This window comes from Eubalaena glacialis, chromosome 7, assembly GCF_028564815.1.
Source record: "Eubalaena glacialis isolate mEubGla1 chromosome 7, mEubGla1.1.hap2.+ XY, whole genome shotgun sequence".
Taxonomy (NCBI): domain Eukaryota; kingdom Metazoa; phylum Chordata; class Mammalia; order Artiodactyla; family Balaenidae; genus Eubalaena; species Eubalaena glacialis.
Genome location: NC_083722.1, coordinates 29,882,964 through 29,906,633, shown reverse-complemented (window position 1 = coordinate 29,906,633; position 23,670 = coordinate 29,882,964). Strand labels below are relative to the sequence as shown.

The 23,670-nt window shown below is 38.6% G+C and overlaps 1 protein-coding gene across 2 annotated transcripts in view; it reads right to left on the bottom strand.

Moving 5' to 3' along the window:
• LOC133094450 (24-hydroxycholesterol 7-alpha-hydroxylase) overlaps positions 1–23,670 on the bottom strand; it is a 67,675-nt gene that overhangs the window by 4,096 nt on the left and 39,909 nt on the right. For both annotated transcript variants that reach the window (XM_061195016.1, XM_061195017.1), the window contains 3 exons: positions 21,663–21,796; positions 13,869–13,964; positions 12,928–13,016 (listed from right to left, as the gene is read on the bottom strand). In XM_061195016.1, coding sequence (XP_061050999.1) covers positions 12,928–13,016; positions 13,869–13,964; positions 21,663–21,796 — 319 coding nt within the window. The remainder of the gene's footprint in view (positions 1–12,927; positions 13,017–13,868; positions 13,965–21,662; positions 21,797–23,670) is intronic.

Below are 23,670 nucleotides of genomic sequence, written 5' to 3'. Positions count from 1 at the left end.
CCTTTTGTAATCCTGCACTCAGTCTCCCAAGTTGTTTGATCATACACCTCTCATAATAAAATGTTTGAGCATACTCTACAATATATTGATAATCATTTATTTATAGATTGTATAGCATACAACTGTATTAGTTTATTATCGACTTTGTAGACACATATACATAGAAATTTAAAAACCGAGAAAAGTGTAAATGGAATTCTGCTACATCTCCTGGCATCCCAGTGGGTTGTTCTGAGCTCTCCTTAGGGAAGGCAAACCATTTTAGGGGGAATGGCCCCTAATAAGTACGATTAGCCCAACATCAGAAAACTGTTCATCATCACAGACCCAATCGTCTCCATTCCCTTTCCTGTCCAGTTAGGCGCCGAGGTGTTTTATCTTCCAAATGTTTCCCTAGTCGCTCTCCTTATCCCCTATCTCCAGTCCCTCCACTGCTCCCCAGTGTAGGTCTTCATCATCTATTTATGTCCTGGATTCCTGAATCACCTGGGTTTCCAGATGGGTTGCTTTGTTTCCAGTGTCACTTCTCTCCACTCTATCCTTCACTCTCCCACTAGAGTAAACTCTCTAAAACAGAAATCTATCACTGTTTCCTCATTTTACACACATGCATACATACACACACATACCACCTGTCAATGCTTCTCATTTCCTTCCAGATGCCACAGGGAACACAGCCAGCCCTCGAAGATCTGCTCCCTCCCTATTTCTCCAGACTCCTCTCCCCCATAGCTCCTCCTTGAAACCCGTGCTCTTGCCACACCGCATACTTGAGTTCCCTGAATGGCGATGTTCTCTGTTGCAAGCCCTCCCCCTGCCTGAGGCTCAGTTTCCCCTGGAGGCATTCCCTGGTCTCTTGCTTCTGGGCTGAGGTGTCCTTCCTCTCCATTCCATGGCTCCCAGTGCACATTTCAGCCTTTGTATCTATTGCACTGAACTGTGATTGCTTATTGGCCATCCCTCTCCTGGGGTTATATTGTTGGGCCTTTAACACAGTGCAGAGGGCTCTGGTGGTGCCGAATAATGTTGACTGAATAGATGAATAGATGATGGAAGGTGATGCCTCCATAAAGCAGATTCAATTTCCTTACTTTTCCATCCTTTTCTATGTTTCTGTGGCACTTTTAACATCCCTCAACTAACACCCTTATCCTACAATCCCACTCTATTACAGTTAATTGTTTTCATGTCTGTCCCCCCTTATAGACTACCATCTTCACAAAAGCAGGAACCATGTCTTATTTATCATTGAATCCTCAATGTTTGTTGATTGCATGAGTGAATGAATGAACATGAATGATCTGCTATTCATATCAGATAATTAGATTTGTTTCCCGCTGGTATTCTTGAAACATCTTGCCTATATTTTATTTCAGATGAAATCTGGACCACTCCAGGTGTTGTTAGGACCTACTTGGATACCAGATCAATTCTTCACGAATATTTGGGATGTAAATTTAATCCTACCTACTTAGAAATGCTAAAGATAATTCATTCCAACTGAGTGTCAATGTCTATGAAATAGAATGTCCCAATCTTTATTGATTCAGATCAAAGTTAGCAGCGATTCCAATAAAAAGCGATTTTGCTAATTTGCAGGTTCAGAATCTCTCACAACTAAGTTTCTGTCAAACTTCTAACAAATTAGGATGTCCACTTCTGGCCATGATGGTTGTCCTCGGGACTTGAGATTTTCAAAGCAGCCCGTGATGGGCACACAATGTCCAATTTCCTTATGATATATCCAAATGTTTATTCTTCAGATTCTCTACAGAATGACTGACTATCACCTTAACGTTATGGGCACATTAAAGACTTCATTTTGTTCCGTGAGACAAGCCATTGGACAGTTTTAAACAAATTTGCATTAAGTTTTAAAAGGATCATTTGGCTGCTACATTGAGAATAAAATATAATGTGATGCTAGAAGACTGATTAGGAAGCCATTATAATCTTCCAGGTGATGGAAAGTGGTGACTTGGACCAGGATGATGGAATAGTCATGGTTAGCATCTGTATGTACTTTGTAGGATAGGCTGATGGTTTGCATGGCAGATGTGGAAAACGTAAAGAGTCAAGGACGACTCGAAGTTTTTGGCCTGAGGAAATGCAAGGATATAGCGGTGGGGAAGGCTGAAGTAGGAACACGTTGAAGAGCTCACTTCTGGACCTGTTCAGTGCAGCTTGCTATAGACCAGTGCCTCGGAGACATCCAGTGGAGATGTTGAGTGGAGGCTGGGGATGAGCCTGGTGTTTGGGTGGGGATTCAATCAGGGCTGGAGGTACAACAGATAAATAAATACAGAGTCATCACTATTCAGACAATTATTTAAAGCCAAGGGACAGGATGAAGTCACTTAAATAGAAAAAAATAAGAAATCTGAAGAGAGAGCCCTGGGGCAGTCCAAAATTTGGAGGTTAGAAATGTGAGGAAGATGAGCAAAGGAGCCTGAGAAGAAGTAGCCAAAGGGGTAGGATAATGAAAAGAGAGTGATTATCTCCAAAGCCCCGTGAAGAAGGCGTTTCACGGAGGCTGCGAATTCCGTATCTAACGGGAAAGGTGGCAACGAGTACCCACGTGTAAAATGAAACATTAACATTCCCGCTTACATAAAACAGCCAATCCTTCTCAGTCCTCAGCACCCTTCCTAGAAGTAAATTAGATGAGCTCACTAAACGGACATTTTGTGTTTGGTAGAATAAGCAGCGACTTGCCGATATTCAGCGGTTACCTGGCAGCACGAGAAAAATGCTTGCTAATTTTGCATTTGTGAATTATAAAACCGTTTTTGGATAAAGGTTCTCCTTTATCCAAACAAATCCTATTTTCTTAGAACTCTGTTTTCAGCCCTTCTCTAACTTTAGCTTGCCATGACCGGAGGGCTTCTCTGAACTCAGCCCCCTGGGGAAAAGGTGCCTGGCATCCTTCCTCTCCAGTCCCTGGAGGAGAGGCACCGCGGCAATAAGGACAATGGACCATTTGGCGGGGTACGTGGGGCCGTTCCAGGGAAGAAGTCCCTCCAGTCAGAGGGTAACCAAGGCACAGACTTAGAAGGGGCCCTGGAACGCCTAGGGGCCTGCAAGTTGTCTACTCCCTGTAGAAGGTGAGGTGATGAGAAATGGAGTGGACCGAGCAGGAGGGACCGAGGGGCTTGAATGTGTCATGTGACAGTGTTGGGACTTTGACCCTGAACATACAACAGACCTTGTGAATAAATTGTACTGAAAAATTATACTTATATGTGAAAATGAAGGTTCTTTAAACATTATTATACATAAGAGGCCCTCAATGAATATTTCCTCTATCATGAAAATAAGTCATGTAAACAAGAAATAGTTCCTAAGCTATTTAAGAGCACACATTGAACTATTTTAGAAACATTATGCATGTTTTGATTCGAAATAGAGCTAATGTTTATCAGTTCATTAAAATAGTTTTCCACTAGAACCTGTAAGCATTTCCTTAACTAACTTTAGTCCCTGTGATGGTCTTAAAAATCATAAAACTGAATTTCCTTTAAGGTAAAACTATAGTTCAGGCTTTTGACCAACTAATTCTGTGTGCATGGTAAGGCTTTAGTATTTTTCTTCTTTTATTTTTGAGGGTTAAGTTAGTTCAGTTATTAAATTAGTATTAGTTATTGAAATAGTATAAATATTAATATTACATTTACATTTACTATCATTTCTAAACATTTTGATATTCTGATTAAAAAAAAAAGTAAGATGAGTTAATAACAGATAATAAAGTAATATGTGCTAAAACTCTTATTTTCTCCAAATCCAAATATTTGGATATTCTAGCAGAATTACCTAAATTATCCACTAAATAAAGTTAATTTTTTTGCAACGGCAAAAAATAAATTGTGCTTTCAAGCCTTTACCATGTTACTGAATTTTGTTCGATGTCTAAAACATCAGGGACTAACCCATACATACCTGTAACATTAAAAGCTCCGTTACTCCAAAGAAAATGAGCCTCATAAATCCATATTTTTACAAAAGCTCCTCAGAAGCAAGCTGAGCTATGTTCATGCTAGGAATGTTTTCTTAATACTTCTAATGTCAAAACAGTAAAAATAATGAGGCATATTATTTATAATATGTATTTTTTACACTTACAAGAACAACATTACACATCTACAAGTAAAGCTCATTAAAATAGAAACATGTTGAAAACTCCTTAAATACTGAGTACTTGTGTGTTTTCCCCATTTGTAAATAAATGTTCAAGCTACACAGAACACAAAGTCCTACAAAACCTGGACTCCACCCTCACATTGCTAGTAATGCACATGGAGAGATGGGAAAGGTAACAATGTAAGATAAATGTGGAAACAGAAGGGCTACGGAGATTTGGGGTCTGGAGCAAGCACCGTAACCCAGAGTTGACCAACTCTATGTGGAGGTGACACCTGAGCTCGACCTGGATGGAAGGACAGGCTTCAATAAGTAGACATGTTGAGTGGGGGCATTCCAGACCCAGTATAGAGTGAGAGTGAGGGGAGGAATGGGCACAGTAGTCAGGGGACAACTGGTAGACCCTCTGGGGCGGGCGTTCCCAGATGTTCAGAAAGATGTATTTGTGTCAGATTTTTGGAGAGTCTGGAGTTCTAGGCTGATGAGTTTGGCTGGCAGGCAGTGGTGCCAGAGTCTTAACAAGAAAGTGACAATTAGAGCTAATTATTTAAGGAAAATTCATCTGTATGTAGTGAGTAAGATGGATTGAAAGAAGAGATAATACAGCTGGGGGAAGGGTAAGAAAATGATGACATCACCTGGGGCATGACGACCTGGTTTAGGAGGTGGGAGTAGACACGGCGGGCCGAGAAGAGGGAGGAGCAAAGGGGGCTCCAGAAGCCCAGACCTAGGAGATCAGTGAGACATGGAAGAGAAACTGAGAGTACAGGAAGAATGCTAGGGTTAGCGGTAAGTAAGGATTTTAGTTTTAGATGTCTTGATTTTGAGACTGAATCCCTCTTTCCCTTTTTAAAAGAAAATCTCTCTCTTTTTTTCCTACTAGACGTCATTGCGGGCAGTGCCAGCATGGGCTGGAAAACTGCCACTGTTGCCAGGAGCAGGGGCTCTGAAGTATATTCCTAGTTGCTACCAGCTGCAGCTTATGAAAATAGAATGATCTTGCCCTGGAATTCAGAGAAGGCAGCATACAGACATACTTTCACAGGCATCCTTCAATGAAGCATGGCTATTCAAGTTAAAGGGGAAGTACTTTTCCCACAACCTCATCCCCTTTAAGAAATCTTATAGGAAAATAAAAACCTATAAGACAGGAGGCAAAATAATCTAGACCAGTGTTTCTCACACTTTAGCATGCATCAGAATCACATGGAAAAGCTTGTTCAAACACAAGTTGCTTGGCCGACCCCCAGAGTTTCTGACTTAGTAGTTCTGGGGGAGGGCAGCCCAATTTGCATTTTTTACAAGTTTCCATGTAATGTTATTACTGGTGGTCTGGGGATCATACTTTAGAATCACTGATCTAGAGGCACTTGACAAGCAGAAAGGGAAAAAAATATGTTAAAAGATGTAGTTTATCAAACCTTTTAGTTTTAGCACACAAAATTAAAATTACCAAGAATACCTCAGCTACACAGGAAACATTATGGCTGGGGCACCAAACGCTTGATTGGGAATGATGGTGTGGGCAAAATCTGGAAAAGTGAGCAGAGAGATGATGGTCCTAAATACGGGGAAGCAAATCCAGAATAAAATAAGAACAGGATTAGGGTAAACTGGAAGAGCAGGAAAAGAAGATAAGATGTGAGAAAGAGAAGAGAAGGGAATGGGACATATTTAGAAGGGGGAAAAGTTGGAGAGAAAGCAGTTGAGGAAGCAAGAGGAAAAGGTCTGGAGGACCTCAGGGCTTCTTGACTTGAGATACCATTTTCTGTTTCACTGGGGAGATGAGAATCACGTCCTAGTGGGAGTACTGTCTCTGAGGTCACTGCTTTTCAGAGCTGCAGGCAGGATTATTTTAACGGTGATCCTCCTAGAAGAAAAACTCCCCTATGTATGAACTATGAGCTAGACACTGGATACCTCTTTCCAAAGCTTCTTATTCAAGAAAAGGGCAAAGGAACATTACTGCCTTCATTAAGATGAATTACCCACCAAATAGAATTGATCTTGTGCTATATCTTAAATTCCAGACCCTCCAGGAGGAAAAATTTAAGAAATGACATTTGTTTTTGTTTACTTTGGTGATATACCCAGAGTAAATGAAACTCCACCCCCTTACAAAGCCCAAGCTATTTAGAAAGCTATTAACTGATGTGGTTAGTATATGTTAATACAATCTTTCATGGAGTTCAACAGATCTTGAAAGAAAGCTTTTGCTTTTAAGGAAATTATATATTACTTAGGACGCTTTTGGTTGCAAGTGACAGAAAACCCCATTAGACTGGTTTCTGTATTGAAGGGACTGTATCGATTTATGTACCTGAAAAACCTAGAGCTGGTGCTGGCCTCAGGCAGAGATCACTCCAACGGCTCAATGATGTTACCATGAAGCCAGTTCGCCTCTGCTGCTCTGCTCTATGGTACCAACTTCATCCTGCTTTTATAGTCTCAAAATAGCTGCCGACAGTTTCTGGGGCCAAGTGCTTCATTATTCACACCCTACAGGGAATGATTATTTCTGACCCAGAAGTCTCAACAGAAACTTTCACTTGGTAGTTAATTGTACTGCTTAAAACACAAGGCAAGACTAAAATCAATCACTATGGGAAGGGAGGGAGGGCACAGGGATGGGATGTGAGAATTGGCTTAGGGGACAGTTCTTCACTCCTATAGAGCTGGGGGCGGAATCAGCACCTCAGCATCCCACGAATCTCCAAATGAAAATTAGGGCAATTAGCAAGGAAGAAGAAGACATTAATGATGGAGAGATAATAACCCATGGGCAATTGTGATATAGCACAGTTTTAATGCCAGTCCTCTTTTCCTAGGAGCTGAAACTTCTTTCTGAAAAACAGAGAGACCAAACTTATCAAAGAGCAGTAACTCAGTTTGATGAGGGGAGAAAGCCCATGAAAAAAAAAAAGGGGGGGTGGGGAGATACCCAGCCCAAAGTGCCCTTTCTTTCTCTCCAACAGCTACAAATCCTGTGCAGATGTCCTGTGCACGACTGAGAGGCTAGCGATCTCTTTGGTAAATAAAGGAAAAGAGGGTCCTTTCTGGCATTTTTGGAGCAGAAATGAACATGTTTTATTTTAGAAGCACTTTGGCCTAAGTATCAAAAATCACTCTGGTTTGCAAGGCAGATGTAGAGAACAAACGTATGGACACCAAAGGGGGAAAGCGGGGGTCGGGGGGGGGTGATGGTGGTCGGATGAATTGGGAGACTGGGATTGACATATATACACTAATATGTATAAAACAGATAACTAATAAGAACCTGCTGTATAAAAAATAAATTTAAAAAAATCACTCTGGAATTTGCTGCTTCTGTTCTTGACAGACTTAAATCTTAGCCTCCTAATGAAGTGTCAGAATGAAATGGCTGGGAAAGTAATGACTGCGATTTCACCAATGGTTTCTGTGCTCCTTTGAGTGAGTCATTGCCCCTCAGTAAAGCAGAAAGGAGAGAGAAGCATGGCTAGAAGTTAATAAAGGATCCGGCAGCCTCGCTCAGTCTTGGAGTTAACTACATCCGCTCTTCCCACTCTCGACCCTTTTCACACCCCCTCCAGGACATGTGCATGGCCATAGTGAAAATGTTAGGGCAATATTATATGAGTAAGTCCAGTTCATTCCGTTCCATTTACCAACTGGAGTTGAGGGGATGCATTTGTTTATGTAACAAATTCCTCAGAATGAATTGAATTCGCAACTTCTCATGAAATCCAGAGGAACTGGTGCTCACTCCTCAAGAGCGATCAGCTATCTCTCAGTATAGCGCTTCTCAAACACAAGATTGCGCAAAGATATTTTACTGAATAAGGCACAATTATTAAAATTACATTATCATTAATATAATAAACATATAGAAACTACTGTACTCAGAGCTTCACAAACCCCCAATATAGAGTTGCCTTGCTACCACTAACATAGGTACATTACATTCCTGCGAGCACTTAATTTTTTTTCTACCCTCAACATTTGATACCACTGCCTTTCAGGAAGGTATGCTTTCTTTTGTGCTGTTTACTAATTATTTTCATCTAGTCCATAAAGCCTTTTCCAGTGCCCTTTCCTCTGAGTTCCTATGGCAATTATGATATAGATCAGTCCTCTGGCATTTCTCAAGTGCCATCTTATGCTATTAAGTAGAGCTTGTTTTTCATGTTGCTATGTCTCATCTCTCCAACTGCATTATAAGCAATTCAGGAATGTTATGTGTCTTTGAATCTCCCTAGTGTTTAATAAGGTGTCTTGAGTTAGATTATAATCTCCTTGAGGGAAGGGACTTCATCCATTATTTTGTTTTCCAAGGTAACTCCTAGAACTCTACCCTGACATATAGCATACAATTGATAAATATTTATTGAACGAAGGAAATCATATTAATACTAGGTGCTCAAGAGATATTTGGTGGGTTGAATAATAGTACTACTAACCTACTATCAGCTGGACCTATGTTTGAATTAATTTTCCAACAGCGATATGATTTTCATTAGTAATTCAAGATAAGTCCATGACTTTATGACCTAGTACTGCCCTAGGATACATGAAGAACCCAAACACACAAAAAAGTAGAAATCACAGTTTTTATCCCTGAGGAATCCATGCTTCATTTCCATGTCTCAAGTACTGCAGCCTTCCTCTTATTACACCCTTTTCTTATCCAAGCATGCCTTTGTAAGGGGGTTATCTTGCCAAAGATTAGGGCTATTGTTTTACACTGGAATTTAACCCATATCAGTTAGCACAATGATACAGCCAACTGGGATCCTCTTGCAGGGGTGGGAACCAAGGAAAATCAGGGCTGTTGGCTTTGGTGTGCATTCCAGGGGGTGGGGATGGCAAGCACATCCCTTTCTGCTAAGATCATCAACTCTCAGAGACACCCACTGGAAATCCCCTGTCCTATTCCTCCATCTAAATTCACAGTTAAGAGGAAAATGTCCACTCTTCATTTCGCATACTCCCATGGCTGGTAAAGTCTAGTAGTTCGTGTGCTTTCTCCTGTTTGTTTTTCTGCAAAATCACTAGACTTCTCCAGCAGTAGATTTACTGGGAAGGGGTCCCTTCCACTACAGGGAAGTGCCTAGCAAGGGGTTCACCCTCCACATATATTTTCTGAACTCCCATCATTCAGAGGAGGAACTCTAGTTCTTCCATTCTGCTTTTTGGTTGGCAGATGATGGAAGCACTGAGCTCTTATTCAGTGTTCACTTGGGAGAGGGGCTCTCAGACTGCCTCAGTGGCCTGAACACCAAGGGGCGACAGCTGCAAGGCCACAAGACTGTTTTCTTGACGAACTTTGATCGTCATCTACTTCCCAGGCAACTTTCTCTGACTCACTGAGTATTTGGTACATGAGAAAATAAATTGGCTTGAGGTACACAAACTAAGAATGGGTGCAATTTTCTAGGGATTATACTAAGGGTTTGTGGGATTAACTTTCTAGTGCAAAGATCTATCTTGGCATATGTTGTCCAAATGAAATCATTCACCTTCTTGAACAATTTTCTGTTTTGTCTGTTTTTTTTAAAAAATGTTTCATGAGTTGGCTGTTTAAAATAAGTAACAGGAAAATTATGGACTATTAAAAATAGAAGCTTAATAGAAAACTAGATTAAGTAGGTTTTTAAAAATTAAGTCATATTTATTCAACATTCGTATTTAACCTGTAGATTTTGGTTATATGATTTTGGTTACATGATATATGTTTTGCTGCACTTCACACTCAAAAGTTTTCAAAGGAAAACTTAATATCTTGTCCCCAAAATTGTTCCTGTTCCTAATTTCTCTATTTCTACCATCTCTTCCAGCCACCTAGATTCAAAGCTACAGCATTCCTCAAATCCTCCCTCTCATCTGGTCACTGTTTCTAATCATCTTCCAAATCTGCTAGATTGCACCACTCCATGTCTCTCACATGGAATGTCAGCATGCCCCACTCTAGTCTGCTCTACCCAAAACTTTTTAATACTTCATTAGTGTCTTGTGAGCTGTGTACCTAGGTATTAAAGGGCCTTCCCAGTTGGGCCAAGGTACCTTTTCAGTCTGTCTTCTTGCCACCACTTGTAATCTGGTCTCAGTAACGGTAAAACCATAACCCCTAACCTACATACCCCTGTACTAAATGACCCCTCGATCACTATTCCCTCAGTCTGGAAGTTCATCCAACCCTTCAAAGGCCACTCTCCCAAGAAAATCACCTAAGATCACCCTGACCAGATACACCCTCTCTCTTGAATCCCCACAGCGTGATGCTTGGCCATCTCTCACCCTGCGTTCCTTGCAGTTATTTATGAACTCGATATGGTATCCTCCTCGCCTTCTCCAAGACATCATCTCCTGAGGGCTGAGAACATGTCTTACTCTTGCCCAAAGCTTCTGCAGTACCCAGAACACTGCCTTACATATAGTACAAGCTCGGTACATTGAAAAATGTATAGTTTCTGTATAAATAATATACTATTGATTGAGGTGAAATGTCATGGTCCCCTCTTTTGTACCCATTACTGTCAAACTCAAGCAAATGTCTGTCAGTCTCAAAAGATATCACAGTAATGTCCTAACAGCCCCTCTTAGAAACCATAGTCATCAGTTAATCCTTGATCATTGGCCCATACTACATGCTTCATTGCAAAGCATTTCAGTGCTTGGTCTAAAATACTTCTAGCTCAATTTCAAAGATGCTGATAGTAAACTCTTTAGTTACAACTGGGAATATATTTAAAGGGACCTGAAAAAAAGTAATATCTAACATTTTTAGAAGACCTACTCTTACAACATTGATATTGGTGACAAAAATAATAAATGTACTATTGGTTTAAGAACTGCTTTTCTGGGCTTCCCTGGTGGCGCAGTGGTTAGGAATCCGCCTGCCAATGAGGGACACGTGTTCGATCCCTGCCCGGGAAGATCCCACATGCTGCGGAGCAACTAAGCCCGTGTGCCACAACTACTGAGCCTGCACTCTGGAGCCCGGGAGCCACAACTACTGAAGCCCGTGCGCCTAGAGCCCGTGCTCCGCAACAAGAGAAGCCACCGCAATGAGAGGCCCATGCACCGCAAGGAGGAGTGGCCTCCGCTCGCCGCAGCTAGAGAAAGCCCGCGCGCAGCAACGAAGACCCAATGCAGCCAAAAACAAAAACAAATACATTAATTAATTAAAAAAAAAACAGAACTGCTTTTCTAAAGTAAAAATAATATGAGAAAGGGTGAGCATGATGGGTTTTTGTAGTTATTGTTTGTTTTTGTTGGTTATACTATTCCCTTAAAGTATCTGACACTCAATTATAATGTTAACTTTGGAGTTTTTTGGTGGGTATGTCAGCATGCTTTCAGATCTAACCAAGGAAACCTCCAACTCAAACTGCCTTAAAAATAAGTGAACATTTATTACATATATATGTAATATATATTATTAATAAAAAACATTTATTATCTAACATAACAGGAAGTAGAGAAGCTCCTCAAAACTGATGATTCAGTCGCACATGACATCTCATGGACCAGGCTCTTCCCATATCTCTACTCTGTGTCCACAGACTCCAAACCATCCTAAAGCTTATTCCTCTTGAACTGGCTCTTAGCAACAACTGGAGCTAGCTACCTGCTTGCTTGTTCACTTCCAATGGGGGAGGACAGAGGGGGCCTCTCTCCTAACCGTGAAAGAAAAAAGTCTCTCCTTTCAGTCTGATTGGCCAGTTTAAGTCAAGGACCTACCCCAGGATGAATAGTTGTCTCCAGGGAAACACCAGGCACAGATCTGCTTACCCCTCAGCTTCTAGAATAACTTCTAAGAAGGAAGATAGAATTTCCATGGTTGGCTAAGGCTAATTAAAACCATTTTGGGGGAGGTGTCAATTATGAAAAGCAAGTTGATATTATAAAACAAAGGAGGAGTTGAACGGATGCTGTTGAGTAAGTCACAATTGCAAACATGGATTGGTAATTATGTTCAAACAACAAAGACAATTGCCTTAAGAAACTACAATATTTCGAATATAGAATTTTTAAAGGATTTGTGTGTTCACTGAGTGAGATTTTGTTACAAATAGGTACCAACATTTCTCCAACAGAACCATCACCAACAAGGAAATGGGATTTATTTAATGTAGGCTGTAAGTTTTATGAGGTCAGGGACCATGTCCATCTTCCTCAGTGCTCTATCCCTAATGCCTAGCAGAGGGCCTGGTACAGGTGAGATGTTCAGAAAGGTTTCTTCTTGAATAAATAAACAGTAAATAATTTGCACTAGAACAGGGCATCACATTGAAGAGGAGGCCTGGGTGCCACATTAATTTAACTCGAAAAGATATCAAAGGCAACTTTTTACAGAACCAAACTAATTCAATAAAGAAAAACCACCCAGTAAGCTGCTTTCATGCTCAAAGTTAAAGATATTCTGTAATCCCAGCAAATGTCCGTGCTAATGTTGTTGTTCAAGAAATATTATTCTTCTATCTATATCTTTAAAAAAGGTAGAACTCAAACCACTTCAAATTATCCTTACAGAAAAGCTGAGCATTTGAAACACAAACCCAGCTTTCATCTGGCAGCTGCAACTATAATATTTTATTCTCACAAGGTCTCCTATCAGAAGCCACTGCAGACATTCCCACAAAGACATCGCACAGTATGAGGGCCAATCAAACAGAATGTGGTCTCCTAGATTTCCCTGTAGTTTTGATAATAGAGAAAAGAGGGATTAAACCAAAGCTTTCCCCCTCCAAGCCCTCGTCTTTCTGCAGACTTTCTGGATAAATGTGCCCCAGCTGTCGCACTGACCTTCCAGGACACTGGTACTTCCCACTCCCAAATGCCATGAAGCAGTCCAAGAAAGCATGCTTCTCTAAATTTGCCTTTTTCCAACGTTCCTGTGGGAAGAAAACATTTTTTTTCTAAATCAGTCTTATATAAATAAGCTTAACTTTATTTCTCTAGGCTAAAAATGATCTTGTACAGCTAATCCTTGCATATAAAGTTGCAGGGTTGTTGGTAATTTTTTCCAACCTGTTATTAATATCAGCCACAATTATGTTTTTGGAATGGGAACTAATAAATAAAAAGGTTTAAAAAGAACTTTGTTAAGTGGTAAATGTAAATGATAATGTAAATCAACCACAGAATTGACCTCAGAAGAGGAAGAATATTTACAATAAGGCCTCAGACTCCATCATAAAATTGCCCTTGGTAATAAATTTAGTAATGAGACACTGACAGCCCTCCCTGTTGGAGAAAGCTTGGTCTGCAGAATTAATACATCTGGATGCCATTTTTGACAGTTTTACCTAAAGGCAGAGAATGGACTAAATGACCTCTTAAGATTTTGTTTAGCCCTGTAACTCCCCAGTTCTAAGAAATAGCAGAACACAGTTTTAATTTGCTTCATTTTTATTTTTGTACTCCTTGGAAACCAATAACATAAGCAATTGCCTGAAGAACATGAAATATGGCTTCTATCAGAACCAAGCATATTTACTTTTAACATGTCCTGCTGGTTTCAGACAAAAATTTATTTTAAAGTTGGTGAAGCTTATTGCAAAAACTTTTCTATCTGATTTGTAAATGTTATGACATCTATATTACAAATCTTGTCTGTGCTTTGTAGCCTTAGTTACCAGAGAAATATGGATGCTTAATGATATAGCCCTAGTTAATTTATGAATTCATACTCCTGGCATAAAGAGGAAATCCAAGGACAATGTATACTGAAAGAGACAACTTACAGGCTTGAACAGGTCAGGTTCAGGAAAATACTTTGGATTTCTATGTAGCCAAAATGGAGACAACATCAACAAGTCACCAGAAGGAACGGTATAATTCTATAACAGAAAAATGGTTCCAAGTCATGTTTTGAGATCTGCTTTAATGAGAGCTAGGGTCACTAAAAATAATCCTACAACCATATTACCATATTAGAGAGAAGACATATACATCGTATAATCAATGGTGAGAAAATCTCTTTCCTAGATGGCTCATTTCTATTTTCCAATGTAGGCAATTACTGATTTCTAATTCTGATGATCAGTTATACATACATATATCTTTGGTTACATGGGGGAAGATAGAGATACATGTGAAAATTTTAGAAACAGGTCTAAGTCCACTGTAATGCAGCTTTTGATGTTTGATATTGGAGTTTGCAGCAAGTGGTCTTGATGATGGAAACCACAGTGGATTCCCAGGTTCTAGAACAGAAAAAACTAACTCTGAGACAGGACACTGGCCATACTGGCACTGAGAACAGGGGCAGTGGGTGTTCTGTCCTTGGGGATGCTGATGACAGTGTCAGGGCAGGGGCAGTGGATTCTGTTTGTTTGTTTCACTCTAGCAGCAGCTGTTAGGGCAGAAGGAAGTTGAAGACAACTGCTTAGGAAGACATGGGACAAAGCAAGTGTTGTGGGCTTATTGGGTTGGTTTCACATTTGAGGTCTCAGTGGTTGTGAAACTGATGATAAACAGTATGTTTCCTCAAGCAGCAGAGTCTGCAAGATCCTTCTCCATTCACATTATAATAGATTTTCATGATATATAAACTATACCAAGAGCTAAAATCTATTTCACAAAATCATCTTTACATCACCTTGTTCAGGGACCAGAGGACAAAGAGCACCCCCAAGGTGTGAGATCGCTAGGGAGCTACCATCTCTACGGAGGTGAAGATGTTTTATTAGTAACTCCCTTTGCCAAGCATCAGAATCCACATCTGTTTAATCCTGCGTAATTCTGAAGTGTCCTCAAGATATTTGCAAAACACTTACTTTAAGTTTATGTATCTAGAACAGTAGCATGTTACAATTGAAAACATGCCTTTTTATGCGAGCAGGGAGTGGAGTATGGGGAGGGGCCATCGTTTTTTAACCCAAGAGAACCCCTGTTGACTCCGATGGTTGCTGAGTATTACTTGAGTTTGGTAATTTCAGTGCCAGGATTGCTGGAGTGAGTCAGGTCAAGATAGGAAGAGATGGAGACTTTTGCTCATGCCCTCTTACCATTTTTAAAGTGGAAAAGACCTGGGAGATCCCAGTCTTGTGTGTTTGTTCTACCTCTGCTGGAACTGAGGCTAGAGGGGTCATGATTGGCTCTGAAATCAGCTGGGGAGGGCCCTGATATGTGTGGGGGCAGCCCTGGGCCAGGCATCCAGTCAGGGCAGCTGCTGCCCTTCCCCTCCCCCCACCCTCCCCGTAACCCTCTTCAGTGGCTGCTGACCTAGGATCGTGATGTGGAGATGCTGACTGCTATAGCCTACAAAGCAGGGTAGTAGAGGAAGACTTCAAAGGCGGCCTCGGGAACAGCATTCACACTAGCAATAGGGAGGAGACCAGACAGAAGTTCCTGTTGCAGCAGCAAATGCCAGGCGGATGAGTGGCAGAAAAGGGTGTGAGAGCTGGTTGTATCAAAGGAATCCTCTGAGCAAACGGACATCGTTATGTCCGGGCCAAACAGTCCTGTCATTGTTAACATGGCACATGAAGAGAAAGATCAAGAGGGAGACAAAACAGTCAGAGGACCAGGGCATAGATCACTAGGAAGTGGAAGTCACAGCTTCTCTGTGTTGGCAATAACGACACCTGTCAGGTAGACAGAAGTGAACTTGGCTAGCCCACCCCACAGGGATGCTGTGAGGCCAGATGAACTTCATCTGCTAGTCCGGAGATTGGCTTTTCTTGAAGAGGGAAGAGAAGAAGGATTCTCTGTTGTAACTCAAGAAGGATGCTAAGACCAAAGTGGATGCAAGGAATGCAGACTCTTACTTCAAGAAAAGAGGAGTCCTGTAAAGGCAAAGCATCCATCAGAGGAGCCCCAAAGCACATTCTTTCTCTCTAGCTCTTGGCCAGGAGCTTGGTTGGTGTTAGTTGTTTAAAAAACAAAAAAAAAAATACTTTAAAAATTAAAAGTATATTCTTTTGTGTAATAAAAACTGCTTTCTAGAAATTTTGGAAAATTCAGAAAAATAGAAAAAACTAGAAAAGAAAACAACAAGAGTGCTGGCAACAAAAGACAGTTATCAATTGGCTAGACTTCCCTCCAGTACTTTTACCTAATAACAGTAGTTCAGCTTTTTGGTTTTTTTTTATTGTTGTTTTTAAATATAGTTTGTTGTTTATATATACTGATAAATATTGTTTACATATATAAATACCTAGTATATACATATTGTTTTTATCCTACTGAATAAATAATTTTTGACTCTTACATTGTTCACTTGATATTATAGCATAAGTATTATTTTTATATTGTATACTCATTTAAAATAATTTTCTCTCCAGTGGCTTCTTAATCAATCATTCTCTACTATTTTTGCTCTAATAAATAATGCCATCACAAACATCTTCTTCCACAAAGCATTGTTCATATAAAATCTTTTAACATATATATTCAGAAGACATAGGAATATACACGTCCTATGTCTTCTGAACATCTAAGGCTATTAATACATGTTGCTCAACTGTTTCCTCAAGTTTTGTAGCAAGATATGTTTCTAACTAAATATATGAGAGTATCAATTTCACTGCCCTCTCATCTGCTAATCTGACATTTTAAATAGGTTTTTTTTGATTGCTGTTTAAAAGTTTATATCTTTGCTGAGTATTTTCCATGTTCTTATTTTCTTCTATAAAACTTTTGTGCTCATGTCCTATCCTCATTTATCTATATATATTAGTTTTTTACTTATTGATCTGTGAATTCATTAAATATTAAAATTATTAACCTTTGAATTGTACTTATACTGACATTTATTCTTAATTTTTGGCTGACATTTAATTTAGGTTATACTTTAAAAAATAGGACATGTTAAATTTTGATATGGTACAGTCTGTTCATCTGCTTTGTGGTTTCATTGATTAATCCTAAACATAAGAAGCCCTCTTCTCTCCACAACAGTGGCTTTCAAAGGTGGCTTAGGGTCTTCTGGGAGTCCCAAGACATTTTCAGAGAATCTGCCAGATCAAAAACCATTCCTGGGTAAAAGACTCATTCAAAGTATAGGATAGACCAATGGATTTTAATGTAACTGAGTACAAAAAATTCATTAATATATTTTCAGATTGCAGCAAACTTTTAAGAAAGTACCTCTGTTGAGTTTTAGTGTAGTATCAAAGAATAGCCACAGAAATATCCGAAAAGGCTAATAAAATACTCCTTCCGTTTTTGGTTACATGTCTGTGTGAGGCTGAATCTTCTTCATTTCCATCAATAGGAAACAATATATCACAACAACTGATCGCAGACACATATATGGGAATTCAGATTTCTTCTATTAGCAAAAGGCATCAGAGAGATTTGCAAACACTTAAAATGATGCTGTTCTTCTGTATTTTTTGTGTTTTGAAAAATATAGTTATGTTTCATAAAACCACACTATCTGGGGACTTCCCTGGCGGTCCAGTGGTTAAGACTTTGCCTTCCAATGCAGGGTGTGTCGGTTCAATCCCTGGTCGGGGAGCTAAGATCCCACATGCCTCGCTCCAAAAAACCAAAACATAAAACAGAAGCAATATTGTAACAAATTCAATAAAGACTTTAAAAATGGTCCACATCAAAAAAAATCTTAAAAAAAACCCCACACAATTATTTTAATATGTATTAGGTTTCTTATTATTTTTAAAATGAATTATTAAATAAATATTTTAATAATTTCTCAGCTTTAGTTTCTAATACAGTAAATATTGATAGATATAACTTACATAGGCAAAAGTTCTTTGGGGTTCTTAATAATTCTGTAGGGAATAAAGGGGCCCTGAAGCCAAAAAGTTTGAGAACTACTACTCTAGAAGTTAAAAAAATACCCACTTTTAGACAGTCATCTGAAACCATATATTAATCTCATTGCTCTTCATGGACTTACAATGATTCATTTACCCAATATTAAATTCTTCTGCACAAGGGGGTTTGTTTCTTTGTTATCTATCTAGTCAGTTACATTGATCCGAATATCTGGTCTGACACCAGTATCATGCCATTTTAATTACTGTAGTTTTGCTACATGTTTTAATATCTTAAGAAGATAATTAACATTCCTTAATTATTCATATTTTCCAACACTCTTTTCGGTTAATTCTTTCCTGGGTATTCTTGCAGATTAACTTGGTACTAAATATGAAACCTTGTAAAGAGAGCACAAGTAGAAGTTTAAGAGTTTTGGAAAGGTGGCATAATAAAGAGAAGGAAGGAATACAGTAAACCAAAGAAACCAGTGTTTGTCCATTCTCACTTATTCCAAAAAAATATAGAAAGGAATGATTACAGGAGCAAAAATAAATATTCTGTTCAGACTGTAATAAATATCCTGTTCAGATTCCATTAGGAAAGAGCAGTGGAGAATACTTCTAGCATTCATAGCAAGGAACCTTGACCTGTTGTCCAACTGGTCAAAACATAGATGATCCCATCTGAAATGATTTTTATGATCCAATTTCCTGGGAACATATTAATATATTCAGCAAAGACATTCCACCTGTTTTAGAAAATATTTGAAGCTTAAAAGAACCAAGTCATATGAATTTATACTAAGGAAATAATCAGTAATGTGCACAAATATTTAGCTATAGGAATGTTAATCTTTGCACTGTTTATAATAGTGAAAGAATGGAAGCCACATACATATTCAAGAACACTGAACTGATTTTAAATTTTATTTGATGTCCATATATTAGATTATGCTGTAATTCAAAATGATGTGGATATCTTTTATTGATACAGAAAACTATTTGGGATCTATTATTAAGTAAAATAAAAGCAGGTTGTGAGAAAATTAGCTTTGTGTGACCCCAATTTATTTTTTTAATGCACATACTACAGGAAAAAATTCTGAAATTATAATAATACCAAATGTTCATCGTGGTTATCTATAACTTGCAAGATTCTAAGCAATTTTTAATTTCTTCCTTGAGCTCCTTTTTATGGTCTTTTTTTCCCCCTAATTACCATACTTTGCTTGTGTAATAAGAAAAAAAACTGTTCCATTTATTATTTTTAAAGTCTCAACTCTGTAGGGTGAACATCACAGTGATTAGTTTGGGCCTCCTAAGAGGAAAGGCAGTGTTTATTTTGTGTACAGAAGAAATAGCAGGTACAGGAAACACTGCACCTTTTACAAATATTAAAAAGAGATGTGAAAAATAATGAAAGGAAATGCTGGAACATTCTGGGATGATAGCAGCCTGAGTACATGTTTGTGGGGTTGCTCTACCACTAAGAGAGGCATAACTGCAGCTGCAAGGGCTTGGAAGGCGCCTTGGATGCTTCTGAGCCTCATGTCCTCTAGGAAGAACGTGTGGGTGTGAGGAAGGAGAAGTAAGAGACTATGAATTTTTAAAACAATTTATCAAATTGTTTTGGATATCTATTATTTTTAATTAAAATTTTTTATTGGGAATCCATAGGTGTTGGACCTATAAAATAGTCCAGTTTTGTAAAAGGATTTTAGGCAGTGAATCATAAATGTGTTCATACCCTTGGACCAGTAATCCACTACGAAAACATAATTCAATGATAATCCTTAGAAAAGAAAATGTACTAGGCACAAAGATACAAATAATTACCATATTAAAAACAAAGAAAACTACCTAAACTCTCAAGAGTCAGGAAATAATTAAATATTTAAGCTATCAACTCAATGTACTATTAATGTGGCCTTGAAATAAATATGAAAACTCCGTAGATGCATGAAATGTGAAGAATAATGTATAAAAATTTTTTTTAATGACAGATTTACACTGTAATGAAACTTAGGTTTCTATATTGATGTCACAACATTGCAGATACAAGGTCAACACACAAAAATCAACTATATTCCTACAGACAAGTAATGTACAATGGAGAATCAAAGTTTTAAAAAATACCATTTACAGGGCTTCCCTGGTGGGGCAGTGGTTGGGAATCCGCCTGTCAATGCAGGGGACACGGGTTCAAACCCTGGTCCAGGAGGATCCCACATGCCGCAGAGCAACCAAGCCTGTATGCCACAACTACTAAGCCTGCGCTCTAGAGCCCGCGAGCCACAACTACTGAGCCCGTGTGCCGCAACTACTGAAGCCCGTGCACCTAGAGCCCGTGCTCTGCAACAAGAGAAGCCACCGCAATGAGAAGCCCAGGCACCGCAACGGAGAGTAGCCCCCGCTCGCCACAGCTAGAGAAAGCCCATGCACAGCAACAAAGACCCAAACGTAGCCAAATAGAAAATAAATAAATAAATAAATGAAAAGAAAAGAAAACCCCACTTTATTAAAATAAATAAATAAATGAATAAAAATAAAAAATACCATTTCCAAAAGCTCCAAAATAACAGAAATACTTAGGTATTAATCTAACAAAACTTGTATAGGATCTATATGCTTAAAATAACAATCAAAATACCCACTTATTTGTCAAATAACTATTCTGCATTTCAGCTAATTTACTACTACCCAGAATATAAATAAGGCTTACTAAAAGTTCAATAACAATTATAGTAATATTCAAAGTAATAAAGTAATAAAGTAAGGTAATAAACACATTGCTCTACTTAATTGCACCAAGTTGTTTGACTATTTCCTCTCAATACAGAATATATATATTCTTTTATTACATATATAAATTTATATATATTTAAATTTATAAATATTTAAATATATATATTCTCTTATAGTCATAGTTTAAAGTAATTGATAATTTGATTATTTAAAAGCAAAAACTTAAAATCCTGCTGAAACTGAATGCTACAATCTACATAAGATCAGTTAAATAAACTATGTTTTTTTTTGGATTTAGCAAGTTGCAACTTGTATCAAATTTGGATTTTTTTGTCTCTTTTGAATTCTATTACTACAAAATTTTCTTGATTTTAATCCAAGCCCTCTTAAGCCGTGGGGGAAAAAAGCTAACAAGAGCGGAGGGCTGACTAATTATAATCTATCTGGATAATTTAGGTCCCAAATCATTCCTTTAAAAAAAATTTTTTTTTGTTCTGCCTGAATGATTCACCAAATATTGAACTGAACGTTTGCCACATGCACATACCTTTCATGGTGCACTTGAGAATATTCTCCTACTTTGCCCATAGAGAGGACCTCACTCAGTTACTAATTCCTAATATCAGTTTCCATTACCCATGGCATTCCTGCTATCTGTTCCTGTATCTGTGATCTGTGGTCTGAACTGTCTTCCAGTTATCCTAAAGGACTTCCCTCACACACTCAATTCCTCAACCTATTCCAACTTAGGAATACTCACTGGTTGGTTCAGCAGAGGAAACACTATCCGACCCTCCTGCCTGATTGAAATAGGATTATACTAATTCTGATATAGAATCACATAGCCAAAATGATTATGAAAGGCTTATGTTTTAGCTAAAATAGTTGCCAATAGATAGATATCTATATTAACAAATTGGTGCTGCACAACTCTTATTAGTAACCTATTCTAGGGTCACATAGTACTTCATGGAACTTAAGAAATTATCTAATAATAAATGGGCAAAATATCTACTTTTTTTCCCCCCAGAAGGTTCATTATTTTAAAACAAAACCAATGCTCACCAAAATTTTAACTGGCTTCAGCACTTTTCTAGTAATGACACCAGGGGCTCTTAAACGAATGGTTTCCAAAATACACCATTTAATTAGAGGGAGTTTCTTCAAGTCATCCTCAGACACTTTAATCTTATCTTTACCTGGAAAGAGAATTAAAAAAAAAAAGATGGACTTAAAGAGGCCAGAAAATGATTTTATGTAAGCTATATAAGTTAAATATTGTCTCTGATAACAGGTGTTAATATTATTATTACTTTTGCATACCAAGTTTAGTAAGTTATTGACTCTTTTTATCATTTTCTTCTTACCAAGATAAAATGTATGGCATATAAAACTAAACCAGTGTTGATTACTGTAATGTAATGGATTGGTATCCAACCTTGGTTCTCACAGTCCTATGGCTATCAGATGACTAAGATAGTCCCTGTCAGAAAGATGTTCAATTTTTACTTATTTCATTGTTTCTTGTCCAAATTCTCATTCCACTTAAGGAAAGAGCAATAAAAGGTTGGCATCAAAAGTACGAAGTAAGAGATCTGAGAAGCCACCTGACTTACTACTTCTATCTCTTCCCTGCTGATTTGTTTTTGTTGTAGCTTTTGTTTTTTAATCATACATTTCAGAAAGCCCAAAAAGAATATTAGGAAAGGGGTGATAGGACACATGTATTTCATCTGGAATGATGAGCTCTCTAAACACAGGTACATCAAACATTCCTACTGTAAGTTGCATACCTTAGCTAATATTTAGATTGAAGTCACCTGGAAAAGGATTGCGGTTGCTCTTTCTATGGACCAACATATGGTCAGGGCCTTCAGTCAAATGAGACAGTTTAATTAATGATATTTCAAGTAAAATATTTACATTTTGAAAATTACGTTAAACAACGCAGCTTTCAATTTTGACAGTATTTGCTTAATAAAAGTCAACAACATGGTCAGTTTAAGTCAACTTTCACATTTTCCTCCCAACTGTACTGGGCATGAGTGGATGAGAGTGGAATGTGGGTCTCCAGCCACATTTCTCTTTGACTCTGGATGAGGCTTGTCCTAAAGCCAGCCCATCCTGCAGAAGAGGGCTGGGTGGGTGCTGCCTGGGAAACCTTCTCTGTCAGTACAGGTGGAATTCCTGAGGAGTCAGAAGCAAATGTGTCTGGTTAGTGGAGTCTGGGAACTAGGGTTTTTGAGCTTTGGTTCTATTAATTCCCATAGGGGCGTCTATACACTCCGTTAAACTTGACAGATTTTTGAGCACTGAGCAAGAGCCAGGAGTTGCGTCAGGCTCCACCAGGGTTACAACAATGAAGGCATTCTCGCAATACACTCAGCCTAGGAGGTAAGAAACGAACACACAGTTAACAGGTTCACCATGCAGGCAAGGAAACCGTTCTATGAGATAGAAAATATTTGAAGATAGTTAAAAGCAGGGAAGGTATTGAAATGCAGGATAACAAATTTTAGAACATCAACTTTAAAATGTATGAGGGGATCTGAGTTTCTTTTAGAGTGTACTTGAGTGAAAAAAAAAAAGAAAAAGAAGACCATTGTCTACATGGCAGGTGAACGACAACCTACTAGAAAACTAAGGAAAACTCTCCAAGGGAGAAATGGCAGATGGGACTTTTAAGAACAGAAAATTCAACTTTATGTCATATACTCAATTTTAAGTTGTTTCTGGCTACTGTGTAATTTTCCCTTTCCTTGTCCTATATTTTTAATATTTTAATAAAGTCAGCTAACACATACCTTAAGTTAACACTTGGGGAAATAAAGATCTGGGTATGTCCAGGAAGCAACGCAATATGGAAAAGAGGCAGAACTGCAGAAGGGAAAAGAGCGGAAGTGGAGAAATCAGGAAATGCGAGACTGGAAGTCAGGAGAAACTCTGAGAGGCACAGGCCTCCACTTCTGGCCGCCTCCATCACTTCTCCCTCCAAAGATCCCTAGAACTCTGGGAGGGAGTTCAGACCAATTTCACCTTTATCTTGGAAACCAAGGTGACCCCAGCAAATGAG